The sequence below is a fragment of the Cynocephalus volans genome, chromosome 10 (genome assembly GCF_027409185.1).
Source record: "Cynocephalus volans isolate mCynVol1 chromosome 10, mCynVol1.pri, whole genome shotgun sequence".
Classification (NCBI taxonomy): domain Eukaryota; kingdom Metazoa; phylum Chordata; class Mammalia; order Dermoptera; family Cynocephalidae; genus Cynocephalus; species Cynocephalus volans.
Window position 1 is genome coordinate 85,639,168 of NC_084469.1, and position 14,128 is coordinate 85,653,295.

A 14,128-nucleotide genomic window follows, 5' to 3' on the forward strand; every position below is an offset into this window, starting at 1 on the left:
CCGCGCGCGCCGGACGGCTCTCCCGCGTCCCGCCCCGCTCAGGCCCCGCCACGGCCCCGTGGTCCCGCCCACCACGTCCCCCGTCCCGTCCCTTCGGCGCGCAGGCCCTGTCACTTAGCCCCGCCCCCTCGTCCCGCCCCGGGTCCTGCCCCGCCCCCAACGGCCCCTGGCTGGCCTGCGCCGCGGCGGGGGCGGTCCCGAGGGCGGTGGCTGGGCGGGCCCGGGCCCTCGGACGGCCGCTGAGGGGCTTGTAGCCGGGGCGGGGCGGGGCCTCCCGGGGGCTGGGGGGGCGTGAGGGCGGGCCGGGGCCGGTTCCGCGCGCAGGGATTTTAAATGTCCCGCTCTAAGCCGGGCGCAGGAGCAGCCGGCTCGGCCGCCAGCGCGGTGTAGGGGGCAGGCGCGGATCCCGCCACCGCCGCGCGATCGGCCCGCCGCAGCCTCCGGCCTCCCGGCTTCCCGCTCGCTCCTGCCTCCTGTCTCCTGCCTCCTGCCTTGGCTCGTGTGCGCCTGCCTGCCGTGGAGACGGCTTTGGGTAAGGACCCCGCCGCGGGCTGCCGGGTCGGGCGCCGCGGGCGAGGATTCCCAGAGCGCCCGGTCGGGGCTGGGTTGGGGGTGGGGTGAGGCCGGGTCTCCGGGTCGCCGTGTCCTGGAGACGTCAGCGCGGGGTGCTCCGGGTGGGATGGCTCAGAGACGGGTTACGGGGAGGTATTGAGGGGGAGACTGAGGCAGCCTCGGCCCCGAGGGAGGCGATGGGCCGTCAGGGGTTTAGGGAAGCATCCGGCGCCTCTCCCCCACCCCGAACTCGTACTCGGGATCGTGGGCTGCGGTAGGCGCCGCGGGTGACAGGCCACCCAGGGCCCATCGGCCATTTTCCCGGCCGGCCCAGGAGGCTCCCGCCGCCGCCCGCGCGGGAGGGGGAGGGGTGCCCGGGGCAGGCCGGCGAGCCCTGGCCGTCCTCACCCCACTTCCCGCTTCGTGCCCCCCAGGCCTGAAGTCGGAGTCCGAGCCCTGCGCCATGCCGAGGGAAAGGAGGGAGAGGTGAGTGGCCTGGTCGCTGCGGGGAAGGGAAGGGTGTGCAGCGGTGGGGGAGGGGCGGGTCGAGATTTGGGGAGAACTCACCCTTACCTCTGTGCCACCCTGGCTTTGCAGAGATGCGAAGGAACGGGACACCATGAAAGAAGAAGGCGGCACCGATTTCTCTGTTCGTTCCAGGAAAAGGAAGGCAAACGTGGCCGTTGTGAGTACAAAGGAGACAGGTTGGAGAGGATTCCCCACCCCCTGTATCTTACCTGGGTACCAGAGTTGGCTCTGCCCCCATATTTATTGATAGTGGGCTAGTGGGGGGGTCCTTTTGGCAGAAGTGGTGTCCATAACCTAATCAACTTTTTCTTCTCTCTATTTTTTTGTCTTGGTTTGTTTGATATGTTTCTTTGGGGTGTCGGCGTTTTACGTTAGTTTTTGCAGGATCCAGATGAAGAAATTGCCAAAATTGACAGGACTGTAAGAGGCCAGTGTGGTAAGGAGGTAAGTACGCTTGCTGATTGGGCCTACATGGAGGTCCTCTTGCTCTCTCTGGGTCAGATTGGGTTTCATGCTCTCTTATCTCCTGCTGAAGACACTCTGCTTAGTTAAGTTTCTCTAACTACAGCCATAGTCCGTATGGCTGTGCACTGTGTGTGTCATTGGGCACTGGCCTCTGCCAGGCTTGGAATTCCAAGAAGGTCTTGTATTCTCGACTGGCACCCTCTGAGATTGCAAATGCATACTGATGCATGGAAGAACCAACGTGGACATCAAATAACTGAATTCCTTTTGCACATGAGGAAACTGAGACTCAGAGGAAGAAGTAACTCAGAGTTCTGTGCAAGCTAGGGGCAGAGTTGGGCCGATAACCTTGTCTCTAGAGGCCAGTGAACTGTGGGGAGGGTTTCTGTGTGTTTTTGAGCAATGACTTCCCCCCGATCCACACTGTTGTCATGGTGCTTAAGGACCTTTTTCTGTCTTCTTTAGGTTTTCAAGCTTTTCCCCCTTTTCTGGTCCTGGAAGTCGTTCCAGCCCATCTAGCAATAACCTACATTGATCAATGCTGTCTGGGGCTCTACCTGGCCTCAGCAAGAACATTAGTGGAATGTTCTGTGTAATGATATGTGTGTCTCAACACACTTTCATTGACTACTCCATTTCTCTTGCCCCTCCTTGTGGAATTCCTACCAAATCTCCTGCAAGCAATGTGATATCATTATAATATCAGAAGTTCCTTACAGAAAAAGCTTATATTATCTCTTTGCCTCCAGAAAGGGCTGGAGACTGTAGTTATGGCTCCAGCAGCGGGAAGCAGCCTATCTCCAGACTGGCTAGTCAGGCCTTCTGACTCTTTCACAGATAAAAGCTGAGTAGGAATAGTATTTGACCTGAGTATTGAAGTCTCAACCACAGTAGCACTAGAGAGCACATCACTTTGTAGAGCAGTCAGCAATAGCTATGTAGGTGGTCAGGAAAGGTGAAGGGCTTCAAAGCTATGGGCCACGTTGTTTGCAATAGCAGTTGTGACTTCACATAAGACCCTAGTAATAAGCATTTCTGGGGAGGAATTTCTAAGTAGAGATGAAGCAAAGCCATCCATATTGACTTCTTGGAGTTTTAAAGTAGTTTTTATTCTCAAGGATAACCTGAGCAGTGCCTAGGATATCCTAAGGCAGGACTGTGGCTGTATTCCTAGACCATAGAGTTGATAGCTATGATATGTGAATAGCTGAAAAATTATACATCTGTTTATGGAGCAATGTCTTTATTTCTCTGAGAAGATTCATGAAGCTAGAATTGGGGGACATAACAGAACCTTTTTGCCTATTAGTTACACAGAATTGTTCTCTGGAGTTATAATTCAGCTCAGTACAACAACCTCGAGCTACTAAACTCAGTGTAACTGCTTCATCAAGACCCCATGGAACCTTTAAATCTTATTTTCAGCTGCTGATAATGAAAAGAATACCCTTTTATCTAAAATCTACTTAACATCCATTTTGTTTTAATTTTTTACATGAGTCACAGCCTTTTTATTGATGTAAAATCCTGGACTATAAATTACTTCTCAGAAAATAATTTTGCATAAGGAAAAAAAGTGTCATAAGTCAGACGTGGTTAGGTGTAGTCACAACTGGTCTCTTGGTATTATCCTAAATAAAGTCAGACTAATCTTGCTTCCTTTGAAACTTGGTATACACTCAAGTTAAAGGACATAGACTTAACTATTCCGCCTCATACACTGGTTCCTCAAAGGGCAAACTTTGGAAACTGTCTGCTGTGGTTCACCTAATTTGTCTACGAACTGCAGGTTGGGAACTGCTACCAGTTAGATTATCTCCAAAAGCCTGCTCAGATGTATCAGCCATCTGGCTGTAGAGGGTGGCACCCAGCTTATGCCTTCAGAACTAGAATTCATTCTCCTTGAATGAAGGGCAACTTAGAGCAGTTGTAATATGACTGTTTCAGAAGTCAAGGAAATGCTACCAGCACATGATACCAAAACTGAAAGGAAGTTGTCTTTCTCACACAGCTGTTGGCAGGAGCTGTCGTGGATAATTTGCATGCCCAATTCTTTCTACACTGGGTGGAGAAGAGCTTTATCCAGCTTTGCTCTTCTCACTAGACTGAAAATGCCAAGGCTTTCTCTGAAGGTGGCCAGTGTGCTGTGGTAGCCACTATGCCAGTGGGATTGTTATCTGCCTAATATCTTCAGCAAAGTCACCATGTTTTATAACTACAAACCAAACATAGGCTCCTTTTCAGAGTAGGATGATAAGCAGGAGCTTTAAAAAAAAAATTGTCTAAATGGCAAAATTACCTTAGTCTTCTTTTTTTTTTTTTTTTTTTTTTTTTTTTAAAAGATGACCGGTAAGGGGATCTCAACCCTTGACTTGGTGTTGTCAACACCACACTCAGCCTGTGAGCTAACCGACCATCCCTATATAGGATCCGGACCCGTGGCCTTGGTGTTATCAGCACCACACTCTCCGGAGTGAGTCACAGGCCTACCTTAGTCTTTTCTAAGTATTGAAAATTGATTAAAATTAAGCATTCGAAATCTTTAAGAAAAGCATATTGTTTTGGTTTTTAATGATAGTTTATTCATCTATCAGATATTTGAGTCTTACTCTGTACAGGGCTCTCTGGGGGTGGGATTTAAAGATCTTCAGGAGTATCTGGACTTTATCTCCTTAGACTTCTTAGTATTACATGTAACCATCACTTGATTTGGTTTTAACTAGGCGGATGTTCTTGTTTTGCTTTGAGTTAAGGAAAACAGAGAGTCCTCATATTTTAATATATTTGGCTAGTCCTGCTACCAAAAGAAGATGTCACATTTATGAGTCTTTGTTTTAAAATGAGGGGACTTTAATAAAGATGGCAGCCAATTTACATTTTTTATCTTTTATACTTGTGAATGTGGAGTGCTTATGTAAATTTTTCTTTTTTTGGCAGCTGGCTGGTAAAGGGATCCAAACCCTTTATCTTGGTGTTACCAGCACCATGCTCTAACCAAGTGAGGTAACCAGCCTTCCTTATGTACATTTTTTTTTTTTTTTTTTAAGATGACCGGTAAGGGGATCTTAACCCTTGGCTTGGTGTTGTCAGCACCACGCTCAGCCAGTGAGCGAACCGGCCATCCCTATATAGGATCCGAACTCATGGCCTTGGTGTTATTGGCACCACACTCTCCCGAGTGAGCCACAGGCCGGCCCCCCTATGTACATATTTTTATTGGAAATTCTGTGTTGTGCTTTTAAGAAATTTTAGAGTGCAGCCTTATAACACCAAGATCACAGGTTCAGTCCACACACTGGCCAGCTGCGCCCCCCTGCAAAAAAATTTTAGTAGATTAGTTGTACTTGTTAAAAAACAAATTTTTGAATTATGACTAAATAATCCCACAATATATCTTTTTTTAAGCACCTCAGAAGTTATGCTCCCAGTATCTTACTGAGCTGCAAATGGATTTGTACTCTTTTTTTTCTGTAAAGTAAGAGCTGTTTGCATTTTATCTTATGTCTTCTGTGTCCATTTTGCTGCTCAAGCACCTCATATGAGGGTAATAAAGTGGAGAATAAAATGCTACTGATTTCCTAGCTTTATAAAGTATTTACTGTGTACACCCTAAGCTAATGATGGAAATTAAATGAAAGCTTGGCATTATTACTGTGGGTTTTACTTATCCATGCATCTCTGTCTTAACTTGGCCAGAATATTTAGGCCTGGAGATCACTCTCCAGTGTGAAGATATTTTTTTGAAGTACTGGCTAATCTACAAATCAGTGAATGTAAAAATAGCTGGTTTACATCAAACATTTTAAAATGTGTTTTTTTCACTTGGGAGAGCATGGTGCTGATAACACCAAGGTCAAGGGTTTGGATTCTCATACCAGCCAGCTGCCAAAAACCATAAATAAATAAATAAATAAATAAGTAAGTAAAATGTGTTTTTTATTTACAGCCTTGGGACAATAGTACTGGCTGTGCAGACCCCTGCTCCTTGATTCCCACACCTGACAAAGAAGCGGATGAGCCAGTATACCCGAATTCTAAACACGAGCCTCGGCCTCGGTCGGCACCGCCCAGAGCCTCACCACTGCCTATACTAAAGTAAGTGTTGACTGCCACGTGGCTTCCATATCTCTTACTCCATGTTCTCACTTAGTCTTCATTAGTATGGATGCATACTGACACTTATGTGGAGTTGGGTTTTTTTTTTTTGTAGCTGGGCAAATAGAGAGGAGGTTTGGAAAATCATGTTAAACAAGGAGAAGACATACATAACAGATAAGCACTTTATGCAGCGACACCCTCTTCTGCAGCCTAAAATGCGAGCAATTCTTCTGGATTGGTTAATGGAGGTGAGCTTGAGTTTTCCTGTTCACTGGAAGCATTGATCATTTCTAGATTCTCTGTGCTATTATGATCTCTTCATGTGACTGATTTCATTGACACATTCTGTGTCTCTGAAACTGTTTGGTATATTTATTGCAGTGGTCGTTGTAACTTTTTTACTTGTATTCTTAAAAGAATTTCTAAAATCTCTTTGCCCTTTAAATATTTTAAAGTTGGTATCTAATTTTTTTCCGTCAAAGTTTAAATAATTGCAAAGGTTGTATTTTCCAGTAAATTGTAAATATTGGTATTTGAACTTTGTTCGTTAAATTGCTTTTAAGTGTATCCACTGGAATGTAAATATCAGCAGTTTGATAGTTGCTATCATAAATTGTAAAAATATATGAACAAGCTTATCTTTAGCAGTCAAATCTTACACTGTTCTTTTTAACTTCTTGGAATCCATTTCTCTTTCCCCATAGAATGCTGTCCTAACAAAATATATTGTTCAAATCTTTTATTGGTCCCACTGTCATACCTCTCTGCGAAACTGATCAAAAGAACAACTATTGCAAATTATTATAGATAATTGTTTTTTTTTTTTTTTTTTTTTTTTTTTTTTAAAAAAGATGACCGGTAAGGGGATCTTAACCCTTGACTTGGTGTTGTCAGCACCACGCTCACCCAGTGAGCAAACCGGCCATCCCTATATGGGATCCGAACCCGCGGCCTCGGCGCTCCCAGCGCCACACTCTCCCGAGTGAGCCACAGGCTCAGCCCAAGGTATTTTTTTTTTTTTTTTTTTTTTTTTCTCGTGACCGGCACTCAGCCAGTGAGTGCAGCGGTCCGTCCTATATAGGATCCGAACCCGCGGCGGGAGTGTCGCAGCGCTGCCAGCGCAGCACTCTACCAACTGCACCACGGGCTCGGCCCGATAATTGTTAAACATAAAAAGCGATATTTTATCAGCAGTGCACCCCTTACTCGGATGAACTGTGGGTGACTTATAATGCCTCAATTAAGGGAGGCTTCCTGGCCACCCTTGTAAGACTCGGGTAGGTGAGAAGTGAGCTTTTCCTCTGACGTGGAAGGACATTTAGGCAGAATCGTTTTATGAAAGAGCACATGTGGAAGCTGAGTGTCTAAATATTCCCTAGAATACACAGATAGTGCTGTGTACCCATTAGAAATCAACGTTCCCAGGGGTATGCATACCCTGGTTATGCTAGTACTAGAATCACATTCCCTGCTGCCACTTACCATCTCTGTGCCCTAGTCAGGCACATCTCTTAACTTCGAGTCTTCGTTTTCTCATCTGTAATATTTCTAACAGTATTTTCCTTGCAGAGTTTGTGTGGATTAGAAATGGTGTATATGAAGTTATCATTTTTAATTTGCATTTCTTCATTGGTCCCTGGAAATGTCGATATTTTCTGTACTGAATTATTTGACAGACCTGCTTTTAAAGAACAGGTCTTGCAGTTGCCCACCACAGACCCTCCATGTCACACAGCTCTTGTCACAAAGCCCATCTGTTTCCTTTGCAATGTTTTATAATTTCTTGGAGCAGTACATATATGTTTTAATTTCTCAGGCTTCAATTCATTTTTATAAAAATGTTGTAACTGAGAGGTTCTATTTTATGTAATGCAGTAGATGCCATTGTACTTTGAAGGAATATTTCTACAGACAGCTAAATATAGCTTAATCTGTACTTTAGAAGTAGTCTTTGGTGATTGATGGAATTTTCTAACAGTATTCTCTGTGCTGTTTCTCTGGCTCCTTTTCGATGTATTAACCCCATGAATTGCACTTAGGGGAGATGCCATTTAGGAGTAACAGTGTTGTTACAGTTGTATATGCATAACTGGACATTTGGTGATGGTAATGAGTTGAGGTCTAACATTTTCTTGGTCCTTTTCAATCCCATCATGTGCACTATTTCATCAGATTCTCACAGCAATCCTGTGAGGTAGGCAAGGCAGGTATTGTCCTAATTTTATAGTTTGTTTGTCTGTGATAAGTGGATTTGTCCAAGTTAGAGCCTAAAATACACTCTAGGTCTTTGGGTGGCTGGCCAGTACAGGGATCTGAACGCTTGATCTTGGTGTTATCAGTACCACGCTCTAGCCATTGGGCTAACTGGCCAGCCCCTGCTTAATGTTTTTTTTTAAATCATTTATTTTTTTATTTAATTTTTTTATTTTTATTTTTTTATTGGTACTGAATATTCATGAGATACAAAGCTGACTGTCACTCCTTGTGCCTATGATGTGGGGGCCAGATTCCTACTGGCTGTATACCCATTACTGCAAATTGCATTTGTACCCCAGGTCCCCCACCCAATTATCTCCAACGTCCCTCCCCCTCCCCTCCTGCTTAATGCTTTTTTAAAAAGCTTTTGCCTCTTATGACTTACAATGTTTGGAGCATGTTGTAGTCTTTAAGTAAATGTGTGTCCCAGCTTTTAAATGTTCTTACTGGTGTTGCTCAGTTGTGAGGGAATGTGTTAGTTCTTTTGTCAAGTCATAATGAAACTTATAAAGAGGGGACAACATTATTTGAGAAAATTCATGGTTTTAGGTGTTTCTTGGTTTTGTTTTTATTTTTCCCATGAACATGCTGTTTTCACCAGGCTGTTGACCGTACCTTCCCTCCCTGGCCTGTGAATGTTCACTCTTACTATTATATAGATCATAGAACACATAATCCTTTTATCTGAGTTCCCATTTTCATTGCCCAAGCACTTAAGAACAACTATCCTTTTAGAAAAGCAGTTTTCTCTCTCACGTCTTTTGATTTGATTATATTGTCCTTCACCAAAACTCATTAAAAGGTTATTTATCTCCCCTCAAGTAACTGTTCTAAAACTTACTAAATATTTTTTTCAGGTGTGTGAAGTCTATAAACTTCACAGGGAGACATTTTACTTGGCACAGGATTTCTTTGATCGGTATATGGCTACACAAGACAATGTTGTAAAGACACTTTTACAGCTTATTGGGATTTCATCTTTATTTATTGCTGCCAAACTTGAGGTAAGTAGTTTTCAAATATTTGTTATATAATACATGCTGTTTCTTGAGCTCCACTGAGATTAGGGGAAAAAATCAACTGTTTGTCTATAATATGTATTGTAAATTTTTCTAATTTGAGGCCTTCTATTAAATGCAAAAAAGGCAGGAAATTTAACAAGAAGAGAGAGGAGTGGTGAATGTACAGAACGCTTAGATTAATGTAGTTATATGAAGCAAAAAAATTTAACTTTGAACTGAGAAGATTAAAATTTTGGTGTGATTATAAGAGTGTATGGGCCCAACTTTCAAAAATTTTGTTAAAGGTATTGAAAAGGTGAAAATTTCAGAAATATCCATGAAGAGTGAAAATTCTTTCTATGTATTTATTCATTTAGTGGGGATAGGAGTTTCATTTGTTTTGCAACTAACACATTTTGAACGACTGGAGTGGCTCCTGTATTTATTCTATCAGTGCACTCTCTCTTTCTATGCCAGGGTGCTAAAAAGGATAATTTTGGATGCACATTATAAACTGAAACTATTAGAGACTGGCTTTTTGCTAATGATATCTTCCTTTTATTTCCTTTCAGGAAATCTATCCTCCAAAGTTGCACCAGTTTGCTTATGTTACAGATGGCGCTTGTTCAGGAGAAGAAATTCTTACCATGGAATTAATGATTATGAAGGTAGGTTACAAGTAAATTTTTCTGTCATTTTTTAAATGCATACATAATATCTTTTCCATATGAAATGTGAGTGCCTTTGATAGGTATTCTCCAGCTGAACACATTGTGGCACAGAACATGGCTGCATTTTGAGCTTCTTTTCTCAACTTGGTCTATTTTCTCTGTATTCCTTTAGGCCCTTAAGTGGCGTTTAAGTCCCCTGACCATTGTGTCTTGGCTGAATGTGTACATGCAGGTTGCATATCTGAATGACTTATATGAAGTGCTACGGCCACAGTATCCCCAGCACATCTTCATACAGATTGCAGAGGTAAGTAGCTTCATTACCTCTGTAGGGCTACCTACCCCACAGCTAGAGTGAGTCACTATAGAAGTGACGTGTGTTGGCCATTTGTTTCAGTGTTCTTTTCTTCTCATAGCTTTTAGATGTCTGTGTCCTGGATGTTGGCTGCTTAGAATTTTCTTATGGTGTACTTGCTGCTTCTGCCTTGTATCATTTCTCTTCATCTGAATTGATGCAAAAGGTTTCAGGTATGTTGGCTTAACAATGAGTTCACAAACAAGGTACATTAAACTTAAAAACCAGTTGTCGGCCTCAGATTGAGCCTATCATGTCTTTTCATTGCAGGGTATCAGTGGTGCGATATAGAGAACTGTGTCAAGTGGATGGTTCCCTTTGCCATGGTTATAAGGGAGACAGGGAGCTCAAAACTGAAGCACTTCAGGGGGGTTGCTGCTGAAGATGCACACAACATACAGACCCATATAAACAGCTTGGATTTGCTGGTCAGTACTATTATTTCAATCTTTGTTGCCCACACAGATTCTTTTTTTTTTTTTTTTTTTTTTAAAAGATGACCGGTAAGGGGATCTTAACCCTTGACTTGGTGTTGTGAGCACCACGCTCAGACAGTGAGCGAACCGGCCATCCGTATATGGGATCCGAACCCGGGGCCTTGGTGTTATCAGCACCGCACTCTCCCGAGTGAGCCACGGGCCGGCCCCCCACACAGATTCTTAAAACTGCTTAAAAAGCCTATTCACTTTCCTTCAGGCAGGTTCCAGATATCCTAGAGAAATTCCAATTCTTTTAATTCCTTGAAAAAGAAAAATTGTGGTCAATAGATGCTATGTCGCAGTATCGTATAGACCAGACACTTTTATTTTTATTTTTATTTTTTTATTATTATTATTTTTTTTAAAGATGACCGGTAAGGGGATCTTAACCCTTGACTTGGTGTTGTGAGCACCACGCTCAGACAGTGAGCGAACCGGCCATCCGTATATGGGATCCGAACCCGGGGCCTTGGTGTTATCAGCACCGCACTCTCCCGAGTGAGCCACGGGCCGGCCCCCCACACAGATTCTTAAAACTGCTTAAAAAGCCTATTCACTTTCCTTCAGGCAGGTTCCAGATATCCTAGAGAAATTCCAATTCTTTTAATTCCTTGAAAAAGAAAAATTGTGGTCAATAGATGCTATGTCGCAGTATCGTATAGACCAGACACTTTTATTTTTATTTTTATTTTTTTATTATTATTATTTTTTTTAAAGATGACCGGTAAGGGGATCTTAACCCTTGACTTGGTGTTGTCAACACCACACTCAGCCAGTGAGCGAACCGGCCATCTGTATATGGGATCCGAACCCGGGGCCTTGGTGTTATCAGCACCGCACTCTACCGAGTGAGCCATGGGCCGGCCCCTAGACCAGACACTTTTAGATTTTCTTTGCTATTTTTTTCCCCTTGCTCAGCCCCATAGAAAAAGCATATAGTAAGTGAAGCCCAAAGGATATGTTCTTCCATTTTAACATTTCTCCCTTTTATTCTTATCAACAGGACAAAGCCCAAGCAAAGAAAGCCATATTGTCTGAACAAAATAGGATTTCTCCTCCCCCTACTGGGGTCCTCACCCCTCCACCAAGCAGTAAGAAGCAGAGCAGTGAGCAGGGAACAGTGTGACCACATCAGCATTCTCCACCAAAGACAGTTGTGCAGAAGCACCTGTTCAAAGTTCTCTTCTGTCTACTGCAGTGGAGGCATGCATTAGCTTTTACAGATATTTAAATGGAAGAGTGTATCTCTTTCACAAGAGAAGTATTTCCGTGGATGGCATTGGACAGGGAGAAGTGTTTTTCTGTTGAACGCTTAGATTTTTTTAATAAGTGGGTCAAGTACGCCAGCCACCTCCAGAACACCAATGAGTGCTCCAGATGCTGCTAAGGAGGGTGATACTTGACTTGATTGACTTCACACAAATAACAAAGGCTTGAAGTTGAGGAGTTCCACTGTTGCTGTTGGTCTCCCCTCAGGTGTCTGGGTTGCATCGTATGAAGGGGAACAGGTGGTTGTGAGCATGCATTATGATGCAGAGCACACAACCAGCTGGGCTGGGTCCTGCCCTTTCCACACTATCAGTTGATAATGTACAATGCCTTTTATGAACTCTTGTAAGTGCTGCTATGTCTGTCTGTTTTTTAATAAAGATAATACTGTCTTTGAGACAGCTGGTTTTATGAGCTATGTCTGGTAATTTAAGTTAGAAGTTGGCTTTCAGTGTGGCTATATTGAGTTCTCTTTTGACTTCATGCTTGAAGCCAAGTCTTTCAAGCAAATACATTTAAAAGAAAACTTCTGAAGTGAGCTTCAGGTGCACCCTTGTCTGCCTCCTGAGGTCCCCTAACCTTGGAGTGAGGCTTCAGTTTTTCTCACAATGCCCTGTGCAAGTAATTGGCTTTTCACATCTAGTTCACTGGTGAAGTCATTTCCACATCTAAGAGGTTCCTAGGTATAATTTCTTCCCTAGGACTGTTGAAGGTCATAAAGAATCTGTAATTAGTGTTATTTAATACACTTTTCACCCATACTGAAATCTTAACCTAAAAAATAAGTGCATTTTTGTTTGGAGAACTTGTTAACATAGTAGCATAAAACTATGCTTTTGAGAAGAAAATGCAAAGTAAAATTATATGTGGCTCAAAGCCATGGTATCAGTAAACAGTCTGTTCCCTGACCATTGAAGGAATCACCAAGTGCCTTGCTAATTAATACTCACTGTCCACTTGAAGGCCTAATGTGTACAGATCACATCAAATTTTGTTGAACATTCTCAAAGTGGTGGTCTTGTCAAGTCCTGTGTTTCACTCTAACAAAGCTTCAGCATGCGTGTACATTCAAATAAATAACCACTTATTTCCAACTTGGTATTTTATCTCATTTTCCAAAAATCTGTCTAAAGTAGAAAGAAAAGGCCATTTTAAATCTGTACTATATTTGTATGAAGCTGAAGAGACCTACTTTTTGACATTGATATTGTAGTTATGGTAAGTGTTAATACAGTTTTCATAATAAAAGCATTATAAATCTACATGTATTTAGTCAAATGATATAACTCCTAGCTAGTTATCTCTTCATCTCAGGCAGAGATAATCTTGCCTTAAAAAGCAGTGAATTTTTAATGGTGTTCATTTGTAAGTTGGCAGAATCCTAAAAGTAGTTAATTTGCATTTTGCTTCGTCTATGCAAAAATATGGCACTGAAAACATTTCTATACTAAAGTTTTATTATAAATTTGAGAGCTGGACAAATGGGAAGTAACACCAATTTGAAAGGACATTTGAATAAATATCAATTCATAGATTGTTTAGCAAGCCATTATATTACAGAGGTTGTTACTGAATGTGCTGAAATAAGAATCCCTTATATATAAAGCGCTGGATGCTGGATTTATGGAAATCAAGATTTTTAAATGGCAGTGTTGCCATAGGCAGCTCTTAGTCATCTGTGCTAATAAAGGATAAGTGCTGGAAGGTTAAATGAAATCCATAGTAATCAATAATTTCTATGACTGTTAGAAACCGTAAGAGCCACTAGTAAGTAAAACCAAGTTTCCTCTCTTAGAGGAACTTCTTCCATTTGCCAGTAATAAGCTCATGGCTAACTTGGGCCTCTCTCTGGTAGGCTCTATATACCCCTTTGCCGAGTCATTTTTGTTCTGCTATTCAGCACAAACTAGCTGAGGCCAGGTGATACCACAACAATATCGGGGTAAAAATGGCAGCTCACTGATAGGTGAACAGATAGATGCTCTGAGGCAAACCTGTGTCAGCTGGAAGGACCAGAGAAAGATGATGTGGGTCTCTTGGTCTAACTTTTTTGTAACAGAGTAACCTGTGGACCAACAATGGAGACTGACTGGATTGTGGTAGAACATACCACAGCCTCATATCCCGCCCAGCCCACCGAATGCACTCACTAGGCCTCACCAGAGCTGCATCATTTCTTTGCTCACTGTGCCTAAGAAAGAAAACACTGTTCCTTCAGTGGCAGGTGTTGAAGGTTTTCCCAATGCCATCTGCCCTGTGTGCAACATGGACGGCTTATTTCTTCTTGGAGGTCATTTCATAACAAGTGGATAAATAAATGATGCTGACGTTCACACTGACTTTAAGTTCCTGAGGCAAATAAGTAAAGCTGCGAAGCCCTTTAAGATTTGGAGCCTAGTGCCTGATACACTTTTATCCTCTAACTCAGACACAAATGAGATCGGGGTTTATTTG

At 42.8% G+C, this 14,128-nt stretch overlaps 1 protein-coding gene across 2 annotated transcripts; it reads left to right on the plus strand.

Annotated features, from left to right (window-relative positions):
- Positions 1–330: 330 nt before the first annotated feature.
- Positions 331–12,075, plus strand: CCNE1 (cyclin E1). Of its 2 annotated transcripts, none has more exons than XM_063111588.1 (12): positions 331–532; positions 987–1,038; positions 1,150–1,237; positions 1,456–1,524; positions 5,492–5,640; positions 5,756–5,891; positions 8,757–8,903; positions 9,473–9,568; positions 9,744–9,878; positions 9,988–10,099; positions 10,197–10,354; positions 11,409–12,075. In XM_063111588.1, exons 2-12 carry the CDS (start codon positions 1,016–1,018, stop codon positions 11,529–11,531), a joined length of 1,236 nt encoding a protein of 411 aa, XP_062967658.1. In that variant the 5' UTR covers positions 331–532; positions 987–1,015; the 3' UTR covers positions 11,532–12,075. The 2 variants fall into 2 exon arrangements, with proteins under 2 accessions (XP_062967658.1, XP_062967659.1); XM_063111589.1 differs by having other exon boundaries at positions 1,465–1,524.
- The last annotated feature ends 2,053 nt before the right edge of the window (positions 12,076–14,128 follow it).